Genomic DNA, 24,669 nt, shown 5'->3' with positions numbered 1-24,669 from the left:
ACAGCTTGGCAAAAGGTAGTCCTCCAGCCAGATGCTATGTTTTAAAACAGATGAATTTATATGAAACACTCAATGGAATAAAGGCATACATGTTAACTGTTTTCTGTATATTGTAATATTTTAAAGAGCTCTTTGCTTCAAGTGATCCACCTGCCTTGGCCTCCCAAAGTGCTGGGACTACAGCTGTAAGCTACCAGGCCTGGCCCACTTCAGTTATACCTTTGATTATCTAATGAAGAGAGCTACATAAGGCATTTGCTTCTGGAGCGAACAGGTCAAGATTTTGACAAACATACCTGCTTGATTCAGGAAATTCCACCAGTTTTAGAAACCAAACCAAAAGCTCCAAATATTTAATAATGATCTTTCAAAACAAAAAGCTCATACCAGTGGGGGGGGAAAAGACATTAAAATTACTTTAAATACATCCCAAGAACTACCTACAAAATGATGCAGACTTTCCTTAATGGTGCTAGAAAACATGTAGGTAAAATAACAATTATGATCCATAAACCATAAAGAAATATACAAATATAAGAGATTATTTTGATACCATATTGTTCTTTATGGCAGTTCTTTTCAATAGGCCTAAAGGTGAAATTCTGCTTGGTTATTGTATTCTTTTCAGGTTTGTAGAAGTTACTTACCTCTGTCAACGTTAGCTCGCAGAGAGGTGAGCATGCCCTCAGACACCAGGGTTTTATAAAGAGCACCTTTGCAAGACCTCTCGGATTTCCTGGAACCACAAGTTTCTATTTTTCTGTGACAGTCACTGTCCTCCGGTTTGGCCTGTCCTGATAGGCTGGGTGGTGGTGCATCTTCCACTGGGGTCGATGGTTCTGCCTTTATACCCTCTGGTGCCTCACCAGAACTGTTCTTGCCGGCAGAAATACAAATGAAATCTGAAGGTCTTGACTCTTTGGTGGTGTCTGAGGATTTCTCCTTTGACATCTTCTTCTCTCTTGATTTCACTTTTTTCTTTGGCGGCTTGGCATCCAGCATGCTTCCCTTGCCACTTGAGGATGTGCGGACCTTCTTGCGAGGGGCGTCTCCAAGCTTCTCTATGCCCCAGTCCCCTTTTGCGACGGCTTCAATGGTGTATATGACGCTCTCGATGTCAGACTCCGAAGACTGCCTCTTTTTGCAAGCTTTCTTGGGTGTGGATTTATCATTTCCGTGTCGATCCGTTTTGCTCTTTTTCTTTTTCTTTTTTAGCTTTTCTGGCTTGTTTAATGCTGTGGGATCCTCAATAATCATAATTCCATGAGAATGGCACATGTGATCCTTTCTACTGGGAACATCACTTATTATGATCTTGCTACTGGCAGAATAAGAAAAATCAGGGAAATGACTACATTTTTGATCTTCTTCTAACTCCTCCTTTCTAATTTCTTTGGGATCTTCCATCTTTATAGCCGTTATGTCATCTATTTGCAATGCTTCAAAATTTCTCAATTCCTTAGAATCTCTTACATTTTCCTTAGCCGAGTTTTCGAATTCTGCTTCCTTCTGTAACCTGGTTTCATCTGTTTTCTCCATTTTAATTTCTCTTTCTTCCTTTCCCTTCTCTAATTCTTTAATTCTTCCACCATCAAATTCTTTTGCTTTCATTAGCTTTGATTCTTCCATTTTCACCCCCTCTGATGCCAGGCACATCTAAACAATTAAGACAAAATGGGAGAGCACCCAAAATAATCATTATTATTCCACCTTCAAAATTAAAGTTTTCAATTATATCCATTTTAAACACAATCAAAACACACTTTAAACTTCACAACAATCAGCCTACTTCTGCCAAACTAACTGAAATGAATCAAATTAACAGAAGGCTGTGGGCACTGGCATACAGTCATTCAACTCTCGTCAAAAATATCTCTGAATTGTCATTTCCCAGCTTCAACAGAAGTGTTTCCTATGAAGACAAGACCTGGTAGAAGGAGGAGGGGATTCAGAGTTGAGAGACCCAAGTCTGATTCTTAGTTTTGCTACTCATTAACTTTGTGACCCAGAATGAATCACTTATCCCCTCACTCCTCTGTGGCGTTTCTAAAAGGAAAACGATCCTAGATTCTATCTCAGAGGATTCTGTGTGGTGTAAGTGAGAGGGGCAAGTGAGATCCCCTATTCGAAATGCTTGAAAACCAAAGTGTTTCAAATTTGGATTTTTTTTTAAATTTTGGAGTGTTTGCATTATATACTTGCTGATTGAGAATTCTGAAACTGAACATCAGAAATCTGAAATGCTCCAATGGGCATTTTCTTTGAGTGTCCTGTCAGTACACAAAAAGGTTTAGATTTGGCAGCATTCTGGAATTTGGATTTTCAGATTAGGAATGCTCAGTATGTTTTAATCATCTCAAAACTCTCTTTAGATGTTTGCTTTTTCTTTTTTTCCAAGGGAAATGAGGAAAATAGAAATAATTTCTACCTGTCTACTTAAAATTAAAAATAATATGATGATTCACTAAACAATTACAGAAGGTTTTGATTAATGAACAAAACATTGTAGGTCTACAATGCTGACAGACAACTCTGAAGTCACAGAACCTCTGAGAACAAACTCACTTGGTGGCAAATCTGATCTGATGTGAACTCAATTGGTTGAAAATTCTGACTGAACCAACCTGAAACTGTTTACGGTCTTAAACAGTTTATTTCACTTACTGTGACTATTTATACATTTTGTCACTGGAATAGTGATGCATCTGAATACCCACTGGGGAAATTGCCGTCACTGGAATAGTGATGCATCTGAATACCCACTGGGGAAATTGCCGTCACTGGAATAGTGATGCATCTGAATACCCACTGGGGAAATTGCCGTCACTGGAATAGTGATGCATCTGAATACCCACTGGGGAAATTGCTTCGTATAATATATATCTACTGCACCACTTTCCTAAAACCTGAAAGATTCTGAATACCAAAACACATCTGGCCCCAATTTGGTTAAGTTTTTAAATTCTTCATCAAAACTCCCCCAATTTCATGTATAGAATCCAAGGGGAAAGTTGCCATCTTCCTCTCTGGCTCCCAGATACCCTGAAACTTTAATACAGAGTTGTTTTTTCGAAGGGAAAATTTCAGCTTATTGTAAAACTTGTTTTCAATGACTGGGTTTTCATTGATACACACTTAACTGCAAGGGTCCCAAAATGCCAGCTCCCACGGAGGACACTAATGATATAAAAATCAGTAAGGTTGGGGCCCCGCGCGGTGGCTGACGCCTATAATCCCAGCACTTTGGGAGGCCGAGGTGGGTGGATCACGAGGTCAAGAGATCGAGACCATCCTGGTCAACATGGTGAAACCCCGTCTTTACTAAAAATACAAAAATTAGCTGGGCACGGTGGCGCATGCCTGTAATCCCAGCTACTCGGGAGGCTGAGGCAGGAGAATTGCCTGAACCCAGGAGGCGGAGTTGTGGTGAGCCGAGATCGCGCCATTGCACTCCAGCCTGGGTAACAAGAGCGAAACTCCATCTCAAAAAAAAATCAGTAAGGTCAGGTCTGTCTGCCTTTGAGGAACTTATCAAGACACTGATGATGCTGATTTGGTCACGGGCTGAAGGAAGTCTTAGTCATGACTTAACTACTTTGTATTGGCAACTTACAAGGGAAAGAGTATTGGGGGTTGCCGAGTCAATGCAAAATCAAGCGCATAAGTAGGAAACCGATCTCTTTTTAAAAACCATCATTTTATCAAACGGCAGTAAGTTGTCAGAGATCATTACCATCTGTAAAATTCATTTTTTAGATGGATAATACATCGAATTAAATACCAGATGCTCTTTTGCCTAATTTTTCTCTTAGTATTTTCAATGCATCACCAATCTTCCTGTGAGAATTATGCTATGATTAGTTAAGTCGGGAAAGAAATTAAAGGAAGGGTGGGGAGAGGCAGACACTGCAATTAAAAAAAGTGAACATGACAAGAGCACACAGCCCTTCGGATCATTCACAGGGAAGACATGAAATATTAAGCATTCACAACAGAGCTGTCTTTTTCAGGAACTCAGGTAAGCTAACCTTTAGACCTCAGCATGTGGCTAGGAAGACTGTGAACTTCTCTTTATTAAACATAACCAGAAATAAGCTCAAAGAAAAATGTTAAGTTAATTCTGAATCACTGAAATCTTTAATATTTGCTGCATATTTTACTCTTCTGGGAGAATGTACTGGTTTTTTTTAAAATCAATTTTGAAATAATTTTTATTTTCCTTTCTCAACTATTATAGCCCGTAACGAATAGCTATCCTATGTGGGGAGAGAAATTCTGTTAGTTCTGGAAAGAAGGCTAGAAAGGCATTCTCAAAGTAAATTTTATGTTTTTTTCAGCCACTGTCACTCTGGTGGCTTTTAATAGGTCACTTCAGGAACCTTTACCATACAGGCACTAGCTTTTTGTGGTATGCTGACAGTTTGCATTTGCAAAGGTTCATCTTAGCAGACTTAATAATATTTTGCAAACTCTATTCTCTGGTTCAATATATTTCAAAATGATTCTCTCATCACCCCTGATAGGATTCTACAGCTAGGAATGAAATGGAACAAATGCATACATTCACTCTGGGGACATATTCTGGAAAATAGCACAATATTTCTTGTGTAGGTAATTACACCAAACACTAGTCATGCTTTACTTCCTCATTTCAGGCTCTTAAAATGTTTTTCACAGAGTATGCTAATCCTAAATTATAGGAAAAACAATGATATTGCTGGAAGTGAAACTGGAAGTGTGAATCAAATAACTCTGAATTAAAACTACAAATTGCAAATCTACTCATTAACAAAAAACCCAATCAGACTGTCAGAGTTGGGTGTCACTCTAGAGGTTTTCTACTTTAACCTACCCAGTTCAGGAATTCATTTTACTACAGTATTCTTGAGAGTTAGTTAGCCAACTTTTGCACAAAGACAGTGAGCATATCACTCTATTAGAGAACAATTCTGCTTGCATTTTTAAAATATTGAGCAAAAATCAATCACCCTTAGTTCTGTTCCCTGAAAACACATGAATTTACTCTCTCATATGACAGATTCGATACTTGAAGACAGACTTTATGTTTCCATAAGTCTCTTCCCATCTCCCATAACAGCACATCACATGTAAAGGCTTCCAAACTTCCAAAGTTGGGGCCCTCTTACCTAGATGCAGTCGGTGTCTCAAAGTGAGATAGGTTTTATTGAAAGAGGCTGGGCTCATGACCAAGCATCTAGTTTGCTTAAAGCCACAACAGTGAGCTATGTAACTTAGACTTAAACCTCTAGGAGGAAGCAGGCTGAGAAATAGGGTAACAGTACATCCTACACTGGGCTGTTGTGAGGCAAAAGTGAAGAATGACATATGCAAACGCAACCTGTAAATGATACAAAGCTTTATAAAGTTGGGTAAAATAAAAATTTTCTATCTATCTATCTATCTATCTATCTATCTATCTATCTATCTATCTATCTATCTGAGACAGGGTCTTTCTCTCTCATGTAGACTGGAGTACAGTGGCGTGATCATAGCTCACTGCAGTCTCAACCTCCAGAGTACAAGTGATCCTCACATCTCAGCTTCCCGAGTAGCTAGGACTACAGGTTCATGCTACCACTCCCAGCTTTTTGTTTTCCCCCCTATAGAGAACAGGGGTCTTGCTATGTTGCCTAGGATGCTCTCCCAACTCCTGGCCTCAAGTGATCCTCCTACCTCAGCCTCATAGAGTGCTGAAAGTATAGGCATTAGCCACTGCATCTGGCTAAATATTTCAATTTAACAATATTTTTAAAAACATTATGTTCTGAGGTTATACTAGATGAGAAGGGGTAACTATTTGTCAGTTGATAAGAATGCTCTTTTAATGGGACTCAAAGATTAATTTTTAAAAAATAGTTCACATTTCTGGCTTGTCTGACATTATGGTCACGTAAAATTCTGGAAGTCTATACCCACATAATATGCTGGTAAACTTGGTCTCTCCTATTCTGTATTTTTATAATTTATGTTTTGTATTTAGATGCAAGACTTTCCATATTTTCTTATTAAGTTGACATCTTTATAATAAGCTTAATAAGAAAGCTGCTTTTCATGTCTTTGTCCAAATCTTTGGTAATAATGTTGAGCAGGACATGGCCAAGGACAGGCCTTCTGCCAAACTTCTAGAGCCCTTTCATGAAGATGATTTGAACATTAATAAACTTCAGCAATCTAAGAATGTTTTTTATAATCTAGTCGAAATTTCTCCCATTTTGTTCACAAACTATCATAACATTATCTGTCGAAAGTCTTGCTAAAATCTGGAAACAGCATGCAAACAACATTCTCTTACTCAATCTTATGACCAACGGTAACTATACCAATTAGAAAATGAGGTTGGCTTTTGTACCAGTCAGGGTCTAATTAGGCAAACCGAGGCAACCTAAAACATAACTAGCAGCAGGAATTTAAGGCAGGGAATAGGTTAGTTACACAGGCCATGGAGAACTGAGGCACCCAAACAGGAGGTAGTGAGAAAACCCAGGGGTTAGCAACAACAGGAAGCCACAGTAGAAACAAATAGGGGAAAGAGTGACACTGAAGCTCAGGAGACAGGTCTCCAGTGGAACACGGAAGCCTGGGGCACCTATCTGGAGAGGGCTGGAACATGGAAGAGAAGCTGCCTTTGTGTTACCCTGATGCTGACCCTGGCCTCTCCTTTCCTCCCATCTCCCAGTTTCCTTCCAGTGTCTCCCATTAGCAGAACGTGCATGGAAGCAGGGGCACAGGAACTGAGAAAAGGCAGTCAGCAGCCATGTGCGGCAGAAGGCAGTAGGCAGGGCAAAGAGACTGTGGGATGACACATTTGACAATGACCCTCTTCAGAGAGACTTTGATAATTCTCTTTTTTCATCTTCTTTTCTGTGGATTCAAACATGATTAGAATGATCCTGACACCTTACACTAAAATTAACTCCAGATGGATTAAAGACTTAAACATAAGACCTAATACTGTAAAAACCCTATAAGAAAACCTAGGCAAAACCATTCAGGACATAGGCATAGGGAAGGACTTCATGACCAAAACACCAAAAGCATTGGCAACAAAAGCCAAACTAGACAAATGGGACCTAATTAAACTCCACAGCTTCTGCACAGCAAAAGAAACAATCATTAGAGTGAACCAGCAACCAACAGAATGGGAAAAAGTTTTTGCAATCTACCCATCTGACAAAGGGATGATATCCAGAATCTACAAAGAACTAAAACAGATTTATGAGAAAAAAAAAAACAAACAAAGAAACCCCTCCAAAAGTGGGAGAAGGATATGAACAGACACTTTTCCAAAGGAGACATATATGAGGCCAACAACCATATAAAAATGCTCATCATCACATTATTAGAGAAATGCAAATCAAAACCACATTGAGATACCACCTCACGCCAGTTAGAATGGTGATCATTAAAAAAACTGGAGACAGCAGATGCTGGAGAGGATGTGGAGAAATAGGAACACTTTTACACAGTTGGTGGGAGTGCAAGCTAGTTCAACCATTGTGGAAGACAGTGTGATGATTCCTCAAGGACCTAGAAATAGAAATTCCATTTGACCCAGCAATCCCATTACTGGATATATACCCAAAGGATTAGAAATCATTCTATTATAAGGACACATGCACACATATGTTTATAGCGGCACCATTTACAATAGCAAAGACCTGGAACCAAGCCAAATGCCCATTGATGACAGACTGGACAAGGAAAATGTGGCACATATACACCATGGAATACTATGCAACCATAAGAAATGATGAGTTCATGTCCTTTGTAGGGACATGGATGAACCTGGAAACCATCATTCTCAGCAAACTGACATGAGAACGGAAAATCAAACACCGTGTGTTCTCACTCATAGGCGGATGTTGAACAATGAGAACACATGGACACAGGAAGGGGAGCATCACACACTGGGGTCTGTTGTTGGGGGGCAAGGGAGGGACAGCAGGGGCGGATGGGGAGGTTGGGGAGGGATAACATGGGGAGAAATGCCAGATGTAGGTGACGGGGGGATGGAGGCAGCAAACCACATTGCCATGTGTGTACCTATGCAACAATCCTGCATGATCTGCACATGTGCCCCAGAACCTAAAGTACAATTTAAAAAAATAATTTTCAAAGGTTTCTAGGAATTAAGAGTCTGTATTTTAGAAATCAGGCTTATTCTTTTTAAAAATTAAAGTGAACTTCCCCCTTTTTGTTCCTATTGAGCTCTCATATTTCACAAAACTTATATAAGATTATGAAAAGTGAGGTTGAAAGCCCATTTGCAAGTTCCTGAGTTACCCTACAATCTGTCTTTCTGCTGCTCAGAAACCTGAATTAATATACTAAGACCATGTGTATTGTACCCTAGCTTTTTCTAACTTTAATATACACTCTTCTTTTTTTAATCTATACTTTGTGGTTTGATAATAATTTTCCCTGCCCCCCAAAATGGTGACAAAAACAGTAACTATATAGTTTGCCTTCTCTTGTTTCTTGTTGGCTTTACTTTCTCTAATCCAGACAAAGCCAATTTCTTCATGTAGCTGCAAACACTTATAAATGGTCTTAAGATTTATTTGTTTTTGCCAAGCCCTGCCTCACACTGGATTTTACAGGGTTTTTTTTTTTAACTAGACAATACCATACTTTGGTATTTTTGTATTTCTCCTTGGTTGTCATACAAGATTTATATTCTTTTACAAATAAATTCATTAGTTTATGCATAATCACAATTTGAAAACATCGTCCTCATTCTTTGACTGAGATTGTACGTGTGTATGTGTGTGAAGAGACAGACATTCTCAGGACCACAGTCCTTATTCCATTTTAGCGCTTATTTGCATGTTCAGTCTCTGACTCTTTTAAACTCACTTTTCCTTACGTCAAAAGTATACGTTTGATTCTTTAAAGCAATTTCCTTCTAAAGCACTCTCCTTTTAAGCATCTTCTTCTAAGCACTTTAGTTTCTTGTCTATTACTATGAAAATCATTATAAATAAATTTCAGATTTTTGTCTATTACTATGAAAATTATTACAAATAAATTCCATAATTTTTATTTTTTTAATTTGTTCTACTGCATATTAGGCATTTCCACGAGACATAAATAAAACCTGGGAACAGTTTTGAATGTAATAACATTGATAAGACGCAGCACTCTTGGATGTAAGCAAATCCGTGGCCTCTCCCATCCTCCCATCCCCAGGTGTCCAGCCAGTGCCTCCCACTGGAGGAACCCAGGTGGAAGCAGGCCATACAGGAGCTGAGGAAAGGCAGTCGGAAGCCATCAGCAGTCACTGTTTTGTGCAGTCAGAAAGGTCTGACAGTGATGTACCAAAAGGTAGTTTCAAAAGGCAGGGATGGGTTAGGTTACACCTGTAATCCCAATGCTTTGGGAGGCTGAAGCAAGAGGATCGCTTGAGGCCAGGAATTTGAAACCAGTGTGGGCAACACAGTAAGACCCTGTCTCAAGAAAAAAGAAAAAACACCAACCCCCACTCCCAACACACACACAAGACCCACAAAAAGCAGGGATGCTGGAGCCAGCGTCAGACTGTCTAGGATTGTAGACAGGCTCTGCTACTGAGGAGCTATTTTCTCCAAAGCTTTCTGTGCCTCAGTTTCTCAATCTATTAAATGTGTATGCTAAAATTATCACCTTGGGAAAACAGGTTTGATGAGCTGCACATGTAACAGTACTTAAAATAGTGCCTAATACAGAGCAAAAACCATGTATTGTAATAACCATCCCTCTGGGGCATTATGCCATATGGAATAAATACTAGCTGATTAGTATCATTAATAGCATCACATGTCTTTGGGATACTGCTTTGCTCTACGTGTTCATTCCAGGGCTGAATGATTCTATTGTCGGGGGAAAAATAAACAACAAAATTAGGTTCAGAAGACCTTGAATCAGTTATCCTTCAAGAAGCAACTCTAAACCCTGTCAGAAAGCTCAGTTCTACTTTAGGGTACAAGTAGATGCAATTACCTCTACTTTTGGATGCACTCATCAACGCTTTAGTGGGACTTACAAACTACACTATGCACATATGCATGGATGTGCACACAGACAAGCACATGGAAGGCATCAAAGAACACGAGTCAATGTGAACTCAAGTGAATAAGGCTGCATTGTAGGAAACAGCATTAATGGCTGGTATTAATTTAGTCAGGCTTCCCTTAATAGAGGGTGAGTTATTAATCAGGCTTTGAAACAGTACATGCCTCAGTAAATGACAATTTATTCTTCTAATATTATTTTAAATTGGACAATAACCTTTTTAAAAAGTAAGAATGAAAAATCATCTGGACATTTTCCAGGGATGGAATTCCCGTGACTGCATTCAAATAAGTTAAAATGTTAATGCTTTAAATCAAATGATGGGCATAACACCTACCATCTATTCCCTCGGGAACAACTTTATTTTTTATAACTATAACTCAGTGGGCACAAAATGTATTCTGCTCACTTTTGTATTCTCCTCCAAGAACATCCCAGTACCTTTCAAAAAGAAGGCATTCAACAGATAATTGTGTTTAATTGGATGGTTCATTAGTTCTGAGGTAATCAATGAGTCTAAAATGCATTTGAATTCACACAAGAAAAGAGTTACTTTACAAGTCTATAAAAAACAATGCTGGCTGCATGCAGTGACTCACGCCTGTAATCCCAGCACTTTGGGAGGCTGAGGTGGGTGAATCACCTGCAGTCAGGAGTTTGAGACTCCAGCCTGACCAAAATGGTGAAACGCCATCTATACCGAAAATACAAAATTAGCTGGTTGTGGTGGTGCGCACTTGTAATTCCAGCTACTTGGGAGGCTGAGGCAGGAGAATCGCATGAACCCAGGAGGCAGAGATTGCAGTGAGCCGAGATCACGCCACCGTACTCCAGCCTGGGCGACAGAGCAAGACTCCATCTCAAAACACCACCACCAACAACAACAAAATGATGTTAATTATGACCAGGCTACTGCTTGGTGCAGCCCAGCAATCACACTGTCCTTAGTTACACCTCCCAAGAACACCAGCGAAATTCATCTCCAATATTTTCATTTTACCTCTGTCAATAAAAACCACGCTGAGGTTTCCGACTGTTTTGTGTAGTCAGAAAGGTCTGACCATGATGTGCTGAAAGAAATGGAACTCACTCCCAAAAGAAAAACAAAAATCGAGATGTTAATACCTAGGATTCCTAAGGATGCGCATGTTAGACCATGTATAAAAATTATCCTCTTCAAAATGATTACAAAGAAAAAATCCGACAGAAATACTGTAGGGGGGAGACAAAATGTGTAGTCAAGGGATTGTATTTTATGTTCCTGGGTTCAGGGGGGCTGTCACACTTTTAGATGAGGTGAAACCAAACCTTAGGTTTGGGGTTTGTTACTGTGAACTCACTTTAGAGACAAAATAAGCCTTGTCTGCATCGAGCTTTTATCTTTCTGAATCAGATATTTTTAAATGTATTCTTCTCTCCTGATAGTGATTCATTTGTTAATGTGTTCTGCTTTAAAAGATTTAATAAAATGATCAGTGAAAAAATAACAAATTATGTGTACTAGACAAAAAGTACTACCACAGAAGTATAAATCATTTAACTGGTGGAGGTTGTGTATCCCCTATGTGAAAACCTTGGTATCAGAAGTGTCTCAGATTTGGGACTTTTTAGAATTCTGAAATACTTGGGCACATACATAATGAGACATCTTAGGGATAGGACCCAAGTCGGAACAGGAAATTCATTCATGTTTCATATATACTGTATATTAATAGGCTGAAGGTAGTTTTATACACTATTTGAAATAACTATGTATATGAAACCAAGTTTGTGTACACTGAACTGTCAAAAGGCAATGGTGTCAGGTGTGAAATTTTCTGCTTGTGAGGTCATGTCAGAACTCAACGTTTTTGATTCTATACCATTTTGGATTTTTAATTTTCAAATTAGAGATGCTCAATTCTGTCCTAAGAAATGGTAAGCAGTTTCAAAATGTACCATATTATTTCACTGTTAATTATACTTTGTCTTTCATTGTCTATTATAAAGGAGCCGGCTAGATTAAAAACAAGGCAGTGTGAAAACAGACCTACTGACACCAATCAAGAAGTTTCTATTTCCAAACCACTGCTTTTTAGTACAAAATAAATGTTTTGCAGCCAAAGTATATTTACAATCATTTTGTACTGGCTTATTATCTGCCAAAACGGTGTAGACATAACCTTAGGATGGCATTTTAGCAGTGTTTTTCAAGATGTGCATTTCTCCCATAATTAAACAAAACCTGAACATTTGTGCCATAGAAATACACACTGGTTGATGGTTTCTGAGAATACCATCGCTGCTAAGAAATTCAATTCTCTTTACCATAAAAGAGAACTGTCACAGAACAGTGGTCCCTAAAATCTGGGCATAACAGTTTTTTAGTCTGCTGAAGCAACTGGACTAGGTAAAATGGCGATTTACATATTTGTCTTTACTCACAGTTTCCTCAGAAATGGTACAGTTTCTGAAGACTTTGGATGGGGTGGAAGTGGCCTTTGCTCCATAAGCTCATCTACTAAAGTCTCCCCCAAAGAGGTTAAGGGTAAGTCATTAAGTACCTTTTTATACTTTCTGTTTCTCCAAAAATAACCTAGTGCAATTGGGGATGAAGTGAAAAGTTTTAGAACAGGAGTTTTCTAAAAACAACTCACAACTTCGTATAAAATGATAAGGAACGAAACCCACCACGAAAGGTCCCCTTAAAAGTATTTTAAGTATTATAATTCCGTTATATGATGACAGTGTTGGAGGAGCTAAGGTGGGATGTCCTGGGCTTTAAGGTGGTTACAACAGTATAAAAGGGATAATGCACATCAACAGTATGAAGACACAACAGAAATCTTAAATGGAGTCATACATTGATCAAATACCACCAATAAGTGGGAACATTGGAGGGATCTATGGTGACTGTCTTTGTCATCTGAGGAATGCAGGTCTCTGCTTCCTAAACTCAACTATTTTCTTGGCTAGCAATCTCCTCCCTTTTCCACTCTTCTATTATTGAATTTCTCTTCCCCACTTAGCATCTTCCAGCTCTTCTCTTTTACTAGCAGGGCTTACTCTTTGTAAACACTCACCCTTCCTGAAGCAGGGCTCCAAGGTCAAGGTCAAACACTTAGGCGTTATCTTTGACTCTTCTTTTTCTGTGTCTCTCTCATTGACTCACTTGTACAATCCACTTGAATACCACTGGCATCTCTTTCTGCCCCCCGTTCCCATTGTCAGCTCTCTCAATTCCAGTTCTTATCTTCTCACACCTGATGTCCACAGAGGCTTTCCACTCCATTCCATACATGGCTGCCAAGATCTCTCTAAGTGCTGCTTTTATCACTGTGTAACCCTGTCCTAAATCTTCAATGGCTCCTCATTATTTCCCCAGTACACATTCTTTGCTCTAAACTTAACATCCTCCCAATTCTGACTCACAGCTACACTTTACCTTCATCTTCCATAAACACAGCCCTGTCTTCCCGCCAATCTGATATACTTGTTATCATCTACCTCTCTCCGGTGCTTGCCTTTATCCCTTTGCTTTATCTCCCCTAACTGTCCACTTAATTAGGTGTAAGTCACAATCCCCGCTATATATGGTGGCCAGGTATAAAGGAAGGAAATGAGCAAATTTATGTGGATGACGGTGATGACTGTTGGCTTCAGAGTCAGGGCTCAGCAGGGAAAGGAGAGGACAGTCATTTGGAGAACAAGCATCTAAGAGGGCAGCCACTAATCAACTCTGACCAATTGTTGTCATGGAGGAAGCCTGGCTCGATGTCTCCAGGTCCTCTAAATTTTCATATGTCAGAAATGTATATTTACTTGAAATTTTACCCTTCAAATATTAGCCACTAATTGAACTGCAAAATATGATATAGGTCAATAAAATATAGGGCAAACAAAGGATCTCTGCAGGTTGGATGTCACCCAAAGACTGCTAGTTTCCACTTCTGGTGGTTTCTTAACTCCTTCATTGAGAACCATCTTCATTGTTCTTTCCCTTGTGCTTGGTCTCCAAAACATTCCTGCTAATGTTTTCTCCCTTCCTTAGTTTTACACATTCATTTTTGTGTGTTACTTATCACTTAAGTGGAGTTCCATCATTTCATTGTATGATTCCCTATGAAATCACTTGCGCTATTTCTTGTTCCTTAACTTGTTATATCTTATCTCTCTGCAACTAGAGAATAAGCTCCTTGAGGACAGGAGTTGTGTACCATAATTTCCTATAATCACCATAGGATCTTCCGAAGTACATTCACAAACAAGCACTTACTTAAGGGTGGAAGAGGCATCTTGGCAGTTTCAAAAGCACAGACATTTTTACAAAAGAAAATATGAGCTCCATTTCTTTGACAGCTGTCTTGGACAATCTGTCATCTTATTCAGCCATACATATATGTGTAGGAGTAAGCTGTCTTCCACAGAGACTTTTATAATATGCACACTCCTATAACGAGCAACTTGCACAGTCTTTTATATTCATCTAAAACAAGGCGAGAGAACAGCCTAGTGTTTAAGAGGATGGGCTGTGGAAACACACTGCCTGGGTTCTTATCTAAGCTCTAACACTTACTGTTCATGTGACCTTAAACAAGTGATATAACTTCTGTATCTTTTGGTTTCCTAATGTATAAAAGAGGAATGGTAGTACCTACCTCAGAGGACAGTTGTGAGAATTAAATTAGTGCACATAAACTACTTAGTGCCTAACACACAGAAGATACTCAATAAATGTCAGTCGTTATCATTTTAGGTGAGATAATAATTTACCTGTAGAATGATCTATTAAAATTTATAATATATTTTAAAGAACATTCAAAATTGTTTCAGAAAAGTGAGAAGCAGAACAGCAATATTTTTAGGCTTATGCTTCAGCCTCTAGTTATACTCCAAAACACTAAAACAGTACTTAGGGGTAACGTGTTCCTGAAGGTTTACAGGTTTGAGTTCTCATTGCACCAAACATACATGTATATACAAGTACAGGGAACTTCAGCAGCTTGGTTGTTATTGGCAGAGAATACACTCTCAATAATTATTGTGAGAATCAATGAACAAGCTGCTCTACTTGTTATACTAGACAGTTTTGGTACTAGAGATCTTCAAGAGTAGAATTTTCTTTGCTGAAATGTACACAGGTTCGGATATCTCTGACCCTCTTCAGTGTCCTCCAACGACAGCCACTATAACACACAATGCTCTCCAGTGGGGATGCTTTGCTGTTCTTTATATGACCTGACATAATTAATTTCAAAATGAAAGGAAACATAATACTGTACAGTACCTACACAACTTAAATGACTGATAAACTGATGATCTGAGTTTCATGGAGGTCCAAACATAAAGCATTATATTTTTCTCAATTCCCTGACCTCAGAGAAAACCCTTAAAAATACCTGGAACAAATCCCAGAATTTTCAGGTCACTTTCACCTATTAAAAGTTACCCAGTTTAAAATGCCAATCATATACATGAATTAGGACCTTCCCCAGGAAATCTCCTGACTCCAGGGTCCTGGAAAATGCGGAGGGGGTCTTTACGACGCCAAAGGTGGGAGAAGAGGCCAATCCAAGTCTCTCTGCCTGCTGCCAATTTCCTTCCATTTTTTTTGTTTGCCTGTTTAGGTGGGTGGGTACAGGGAATAGTAGTCAATATATGCCCAAAATATTTCTTGCCCCTCACCAAGGAGAAGACATTTCTTGCAAGCAAGGACCCTCATGTTTGGAAAACTGCTCATTCACTCCTCTTACTTCAGTCCACTGGAAAGGAGTTTCGGTTAAGGTGAGTCATTGGTTTTGAGCTGGTTCCTGGCCCTTCCTTCACAGGCCTAAAGCCTCTCATTTAGAGAATAGAAGACAGAATTGGGGAGGTACAACCAACTGCCCACGGTTACGTTTTTCTTTATTTTCTTCGTTCCTGCTAACTCTACATAAGACTCAATGGCATTCTCAGGTAATGTCATAGGCAGGGCGAAATTCAAAATATTTAACAGGCAGGAGTACGACCTAATCAGAAGGGAAGTATCCTCCAAGTGCTGAAGGGGTACTCAGGCGGTTGGGTTACAGGTGTCTTCTTGACAGCATAAAGTATCTTGGTGTTTCAGTATAAAGACAGTAAACCAGCTGAGAGTCCCTCCTGCTTGCAGGAGCACGGCAGAGGGTCCTGAGCAAAGGCAGCTCTACCATGTTCTCCTGATGTGAGAGAATGTCCCAGGCCTACCTTATGCAACCCCTCTGTTACTGTCCAATAGTCTCCTGCTTGATCACATGGATCTATTTTCTATTTATCTACTTGACCCTTAGGAAACTCATAAATCTTTATAATGCCCAACTAAGGCATGTATCAGGCCATTCTGAGTCTCTCCGTGCTGCTAACTTCCTTCAGTTTTCTTTTTCCTGGTCAGACAGGTGAAGGATCCAGCAATAAATTGATGTCTAAAATATTTCTTGCTCCTCGCCAAGGAAGATATCTCTTGCATGTACCTCCCTCAATCTTTAACCATGGTTCTCTTGGAGCTGCCTTCACGTCCCTTGACATGGGACAGAGATAAAGAATGAGAAGTACTTCTTTCCTTTCCTCTCTGGGACACAGAGAAAAAGAAAATATTCCAGACGTGTGGATAGCCTATAATAACCCTTTACCAAAGGATGACTTGAAGGATGGAGTGAGGATAGGAGGAGGAACCCCTGGAGTGGTAGATAGGATAATAGTTGGCTTAGGCTCTTGCTTTCGAAACCCCGAGATGGGTGTGACCCAAACTGGAAGTAGTTTCTTGGTGGCTTTCCTTTTAGAATGTGTGAATTTAAGATTGTGTCTTCTAATTGCAGACACCATCACCAATTCTAGGCAATAGAAAAAATCATCAATATCCTCTTACATTTATCTTAAAATACAGCAGAAATAATTAAATGTTATATTTTATGAATGAAAAATGAATATCAAATACACATGGAAAAAAATTAAGGAAGCATAAATCTACTGGTGATTATTTGAAGATGCTAGTTAATCTACTGTGCGTATATTTATGTTTAATTAGACACTGGAAGGTTTTAGAATGTTATTCTAAAATATACCGTATTGGTATCAAAACATTACACTGATTCAGCACAAATAACAATACAAGAAAATTTTCTTGTTAAATAATTTTTTTAGGGACTCTTTTTTATTAAAAGCATATATTTTTACTCAAATGTCATAAGAAACTCAGTATAAGCTGATTTGCTGTAATTGGAATAGGCTTATTTCAGTCATTTTACCCCGTTAAATTATGATACCAACATTCAAACATCTGTTAAAGCATAGCATCTGTTTCATATTTGGGACGCATCCCTACAAATTAGAAGAGTGTTCCTTTTAACGAGCTCTGATTTAATAAGTGATCCTTTTTGTTATGACTGCTATGACAAGGAAAGAGAGAAGATGTACTCACTTCTTTACCACCCCCCATGCGGCAAAGTACCCCGAAGGTTCATGCATTTCTAACAACAACAAAAATGGTTTAAAGATAAATGTCATATATTGAAAGTTGGCTTTAAATTTTAGTGTTTAATATTTAAGAAATCATACATATGTATGCCCACATAGATACACATGCAATTATATAACCAGCACAAGCAGAGGGCCATCCATCCATATTATTCAAGAAAAATAATCACTTCATTCAAATAAACTCTCTTGACAATCTATGCCATCTTAGAGTTACTAGACTAACACATGACCTCCCAGTCTCGCTGAGTTTGTTTACAACTCTAACTTCAAAGACACTCTCTCCCATCAGATCTTCACGGTTTCAGTTGTATCTGAAGCAGTACTTTGCACTGACTCATGCAGTTCTTATTAGAACTATTCCTTGCTGTCTTCATTAGTTTTACTTAAGAGTTTTCCAGTCCCTTGTAGCCCTCTATTTTGGACTGAATTTGTCTTACCCAAGAGGCGTGTTATTGTATTGTCAGACATAAATGGGTAAAGTTTGTTCCCTTGTTTATTAATTTTACTTTTTAAGGCCTTTGTATTTTTAAATTTCTAATTTGGACCTGGAAATCTTTGAAAGTCTAATTTACAGATATCAAATATTTTAAATGCATAAGTTTTTATAATACAAATTACCATAAAATTAAGAAATTTCGCTGGGCATAGTGGCGCATGCTTGTAATCCCAACACTTTGGGAGGCTGAGGCAGGTGAATCACGAGGTCAAGAGTTCCAGATCAGCCTGGTCAACATGGTGAAATCCCATCTCTACTAAAAATACAAAAATTAGCTGGGCACGGTGGCAGACGCCTGTAATCCCAGCTACTTGGGAGGCTGAGGCAGGAGAATTGCTTGAACCTGGGAGGCAAAGGCTGCAGTGAGCCGAGACTGCAGCACTGCACTCCAGCCTGGGTGACAGAGCTAGACTCCGTCTCAAAAAAAAAAAAATTAGAAATTTTAGAACATGATTGGTCATCCCACTAAGTTAGATAAAACTACAAAAAAATTATAAAAGAAACTTATCGCCTACAAGAACTCAAAGAAACCTCACTGAAAGGAAACCAGAAAAATGAGAGGAAAAAAAAAGGTTAGTAAGACATTTTCGGTCATCCACTTTCTATCTCCTGATTTACCTCACCAACAGAGAAAACTGTAACTAGAATGTCCAGCTGTTGAAAACATTTCTTCTGCCTGTTCCCTTGAGGTAGGGTAGTCACAGCTTGGCAGAGAAAGCCGTTGCCTTGCCCACCCTAGCAACATGTGCTTCCAGTGTCTTTTTCCCCAGTCCATCCCCGACCAATAAGGCCTCTGTTCCTCACCAGCTTTATGAAAGTACGTTTTCTGCTTTGCCAACGGAACACTAGCATTTTACACACATGTCACATCAAATGTACAACTGGTTCATCTTATAAAATCAGATTTTAGAACATGTCAACATGAATTCTTCACCAGGAAAACAAAAACTGAAACATCAACCATCTGATTTAGAAGTAGTGCATTCTGGAGATTTATAGATAGTTTATGGGAATGAGAAAAGGGGAAAATAATCACAGCGATTCTTCTGTCTTCAGGTTGGACTTACTTAGCCAATCTAAGTGACCTTATTTTAAAATACTACCTGTGAAAAAATTTTTTGCAACCTCTCTGGATAACCTTTTCCAATGCTTAATGACTCTTAGTAGCAACATTCAGATTTCCCAAATTAAAGGTGAACCCTCTCCTTGTTGAAAATCAGATGTAACACATTTTACGGTCACAGGAGAGATGGTGCAGTTTAGGAAACACTGTTAGAATATTTTGTGATTTCCACCTCTGCAGATCTTATCTCAATATATTCTTAGGAACTTGCCTCTGCCAGTTGAAAGAGTGCAGACTTTCCACAGCGTTTTACAGGCTCAGCACCACCCAACTGTGAAGTGTTTGAAGAAATCTGTATTAAAGACAATTCACACAGAGAGTATTAGTTGTGATATCAGAATCTTCGCTTCTCATTCATACACGTTCAGAAATTTTTCTTAGTTTACAAGAGTATCACTGGTCCCATGTACCAAATAACAAAACATGTCACACTTGGGATGATCATTTTGAGAACGATTTTTAGTAAAAGACCTCAAAAATATTAACAAAAGCAGGTATGGCTGTTCAATAATAAGAATATTAAATTGTATATTCTAGGCTTTAGATTTAACTCTATAACCTTAAAGTGAGATATGCATTTCAATTTCTATAACAACTGGTCAAATATAAAAGAGATTTAAGAGTTATTTTGCATTTACCAAACAATTATTTAATTTTTTTGAGGAATATATTTGGGATCTCTGTGGAAAGACAGCATCAAGTCAGTCAACACATTTTTTTTTTAGAATCCAATATATATGTGCAAGGCCATAAGACAGCAGCTTAGGAGGCTAAGAGGTTTATATAAAACACTGACCCGGGGCTTTGAGAGTGTGCTCTAATGTACATGCAAAGGCTGATAATCAAGACCGCAAGCCTGAGCTATACAGGTACAACAGTAAATAGCAACGTTAACACTGACTGAGAACTGTTCTGCAAATCTGGCTAAATCGTGGCTGGCATTGAAGAAAATAAACAGCACTGCAGTTTCTCTTATTTTTGTTTAAATAAAACTTCATTTTCACTGTCTAGTCTCCGTAAGAGCTGAGAAGGACATGTGTTCTTAAAGACATCTGCAAAGCATCTTTACCTGGAGAAGTTCTGTCACTGTTAGATAGTTTGGTTTAAGCTTTTTACATTCGTTGTGATTCTGAATTCTTTCTCAGTTTAAAACAGAGCTATTTCCCAATTCAATTTAGGAGGTGATCCTGCTCATGACTGTATCCTTAAAGGTGACCATAGATCCCACAGGTTGTTAGCTCCAGGAGAGACTGGGTGCTTCGTGCTAGAGGAACTTTTCCCTAGAACACTTGCTGAATAAGAGGCCTTGGCAGAAGCATGTATTTAATAATGGCCTACCTAGGCCATCAAAAAGGGCCTAGCTTAAGGAAGTTACAAGGACTCTTTCCTCCTAGGTGCTATCAGTCTCAACAGAGTGCTTTTCTATTTATCTCTATCATTTACTTGTTTTTAGAAGATAAATTTATGGAGCTCAGTCTTACTGAAGTTTGGGATATTTTCCTCTTGCCGAATTTTTACTGATAGATGCTACTTCTACCTTTTCTAGACAAGTTGAATTCAATTACTCACCTTATCGGGGGACTAAGAGAAACAAACACATGAACACCACTGATTCTCGGTGCCGCAGGGAATGAAGCACTGGACGTAAATGCCAGTGCCTTGAATCAACGTTGTGTAATAGAAAGAACATGGCCTTTGTGCCAGACAGGCATGCATGCATTACTTGCTGCTGTGTGGACTTAAGCAAATAAGGTTTTGAGTCTCATTTACCTCACCTTCAAAATACAAATAGTAATATCTACCTGGAATTGTGCTGTGAAGATTAGGTTTGATGCTAGTGTAGGGCAGTGCTGAGGAGATGTTATGCTCTCAATAAAGGTCCCAATTATTACTAATAATGCTTTATCTTTAACACCTTTTTAGTATAATTTCGTACAATTCCAAAAATTACTTACACACTGAAATTGAACAGAACTAAAAATGGCCATGTTTGCGGATATTTATTAAATTTAGTAATTTGGAGAGCATGAAATTTGTTGCATAATCCCATGACATGCTCAAGAATCGCTGAAGACCCAGAAGGAAGGTAGCACTGCACTTCATACCCCATGCCGTTTTTCTGGTTTTTCCACTGGCTCCCTCTGCGGCTGCATTTGTCACTGCAGGTTTTCGTTTTCTATGTGTGTCACTCCCACATATCCTGTGCCTGATGCAGTGCATAGCACACTGAGAGGCTCATGAATGACTGACTGCATGGATGCATTACCTGCCCTTAGAGTTAAAGTACCACTGTCAGAGAGGAGGCTTGAGATTAGCTCCCTTATGTTTAGTAAGAACAGTTTTCCTCATCGCCTCCAGGAGGATTTTTACTTGTTTATAGGTACAGGGCAGCATTTCAAATGCTCAAGGTTGCCAGAAGCCTAATTCCCAAAAAAGCATATGTGGGGGGAGGTTCGACATATTTTCATAGCCCAACATTTCCAGAATCTCCTAACAATAACATTTTTATGACATTACTTAATGTGAGATATAATTTCTAAAAGTTAAATAAAAAACTTCTTAATTTGAGGGAAGGAAGGGTAGAAAACTGGAGATATGCTAATTTCTACGGCGGGGGTCCTTATCTCAATTTCTTTGCGGCATTTGACAGTGCTCGTCTTTCTTTAGAAAAATTCTTTCCTGCCTTCCATTACTGCAGGGTCCCTGCTTTCCTCTTATGCCTCAGGCCACTCCTCGTGGTTCTTCGCTGGCTTTTCTTTCTATAGTGATCCCTTCAATGTTTTCCTCAGTGTTTTGTCTTAGTGCCCTCTCTCAGTAATCTCATCTATGCTGATGCCTTCCATTTCAAGCGTAGCTGGTACAATAATGACTTGTTATATCACTGTTCATTCCTGCCTATGCTCTTCTACCTATGAGACAAATACATCCTTTCAGACAGGAACAATATAGTTAACACCTGTTTTCATGACTGGTCAGCTATGGAGGGAAATGTGTGTTTGCTATGTTGGTAGGTAGAGGGCACTAGTGGGCCATAGTGCATAGCATTTTCATGGGTGTGCTTTTTATTTTTCGCAAATTGGATGGGGCTTGCCAGTAAGTTAATTCCACTGCAGTCTCTCTTCTGACTATTATGTAATGTCGGATACACAGTATTCACCCTAAAGGCTAGCAACAGGGTGGGTGTAACAGTACATGAGGTACAGCTAAAGTGCTAAGAAAAATGATCACCCTGGATGTTAAATTGCTCATTTTATGGCTGCCTGAGGTGGGACAGCAAACAGGTGGTAAAGACCAGAATCAAATTAGGTAATGATGGAAGTCTTTTGCAATTATAAAGGTATTACAAATATTGTAGCTTGGGAGCAAAGGACTGATAATTGTTGAATGAATAAATGAGTCAAAGAAGAAGTAATTTCTTCCTTACCTTACCCTCCTTATCTAAAAAGAAAAATTAGCGTTTCCAATAAAACACGTAATACATCTACCTGATTAGTTACAGTGTAAGTATATGGTGTTTTTAATAGAAAGTAATATTGTGTAATACACTGAGCATTCCCTCATGAAAATAAATGCATTAAATTTGCATCTATTGCTTATATCCAATTGTGACAAAATTTTAATTTTGGTGAAATTATAGTTATGTAGGCAAAGTAAATATCTTCTAAGGAAAGTTTTAATGTCCAAATCTATCTAAATCATCCAGATTAGCTGTGTCTTCAAGGTAAATACAATTTTTCAATGCAAAGATATACTCTATGAGAGAATATGGGAATTGGTCATGGCTCTTAGACCTGTTAAATAATTAAAGACAACAGTTCCTTTCCGACATATTTGGTCTTTAGCCTTTGGTAAACCAGGTCTAGAAAGTGACTGATGTGTCACTCTACCTGTAAACAACAGAGGATGGAGACAGGAAAGTCATTCTGACCAACCTAATGGATAGGAACCTGGACACAGAGTAGACGGCACTTTGGATGGGCCACACTGAATCCGGAGGAAACATGAGTGTCACCTTGGAATGGGAGACAGGCTGCAACTGGGGGTGGGGTGTGAGGAACAGTTCCTGCACTCTACGTTTCTTTCTAAATCCTCATTTTTCTCCTCTTAAATGTAAACATTTATGAGGCACCTGCAAACAAAGTGTGCTTTATTCAGTTTCATGGTTCTATTTAGATTCACTTCCATGGGCTTTTCAATGACTGGATATGGTTAAGAATGAAACATATCTTTCTCAGCTTGCATGGAAGAGATCCAGGACTCAATGAAAAAAAAAAAAAACCCAAACATTTTTGACGTAAAGAAATTACTAGGGTTTACTGTTAAAACTATGTTTCTCAGATAAATATTTTACATGATAAATAACTCATTTCCAAGAGAAAAATCTAGTTAACTTCTTCCCAGTGTTATAAGAGGCTGTAAATAAATAGTTTCTGAGAATTTTGTATGGCTGATCTCAAAATGATATTACAAAGCTAAATACTTTTAAAGAGCAAATTGTTTCCCAGATTATACAAACACCCACTTCTCTGTAAGTGTACATAATGGAACCAGGAATCCTTCTGAAAAGAGACAGGGGTATAAAGTGCTCCACTGGGTAATTTTCTATTTTACACCAATCCCTTCCTCTCTTGACCCTTCCACCCTGAGGTCCCAGAGATATTAACATGTACCTTAATGATAATGATTTAATAATTTGGGTTTTTTAAAAAAATACATAACTATAGAGCAGCGGTCTCAAACTGTGGTTGCAAACTGTGGAATGCAAATTCTCAGGTCCAGCACCAGACCTAATCAGTCAGAAACTTTGGTGGCGGGGCCCAGCAATCTGAGTGTAGACAGCATTCCAAGTGACTCTGATGTATTGTAAAATGTGAGAACCTTTGCTATTGACTAATTAAAACAAGAATTTCAAGAGTCTTTGGGTTTTCTCAAAGGTAAAGGTGTTTTATGAAATAATTCTAATAGCTTTAGGAATATGACAGTGAGTAATTATAGTCTATTCTATTTATATTGCAATACGTAAGGTCATAACAGATTTTAGTAGATCTTTTTATTAGTTCATCTAGTTGGCTCTTATTTAGCCTTGAATAAAACCAGCCCAATATTGGTCTAACAATATAGTCAGATTACAAGATGTTAAAGATGGAAGTTAGGGTTCTGCTGGGTCAGAGGAGGAAAGTGAGGAGAGAGGTTATGTATCCTTTGAGAACCATGACCTACTCTTGGATAAACACATATAACATTTAAACAGTTAAACAGTTTAAATGTTAAACAGCCAAGGATACAATAATTTAATTTGCTGAGGAACTACGGCTATTACCAATGGTTACAAAATATAAGGAGGAAAAGTTATATACTTGTGGGGACTACATCTCATTCTAGGGCAAAACAGAAATTATATATTTTTACACTATCCATTATGTTTCGGTCTATACTTCATGGCTAAAAACCCCAAGAGTCCTCAGGAAATAAGTGTGTTGAGCAGAGGGGGAACCTCTAGAAATGCCAC

The 24,669-nt window shown here is 38.6% G+C and overlaps 1 protein-coding gene across 10 annotated transcripts in view; it reads right to left on the bottom strand.

The window, feature by feature from the left end:
- Positions 1 to 24,669, bottom strand: part of BBX (BBX high mobility group box domain containing) — a 166,723-nt gene that overhangs the window by 46,412 nt on the left and 95,642 nt on the right. For all 10 annotated transcript variants that reach the window (XM_035274366.3, XM_078352267.1, XM_078352268.1 and 7 more), the window contains 2 exons: positions 19,372 to 19,452; positions 648 to 1,656 (listed from right to left, as the gene is read on the bottom strand). In XM_035274366.3, coding sequence (XP_035130257.2) covers positions 648 to 1,656; positions 19,372 to 19,452 — 1,090 coding nt within the window. The remainder of the gene's footprint in view (positions 1 to 647; positions 1,657 to 19,371; positions 19,453 to 24,669) is intronic.

Source organism: Callithrix jacchus, chromosome 15 (assembly GCF_049354715.1).
Source record: "Callithrix jacchus isolate 240 chromosome 15, calJac240_pri, whole genome shotgun sequence".
Lineage (NCBI taxonomy): Eukaryota > Metazoa > Chordata > Mammalia > Primates > Cebidae > Callithrix > Callithrix jacchus.
This window is presented reverse-complemented; position numbering and strand designations above follow the sequence as displayed.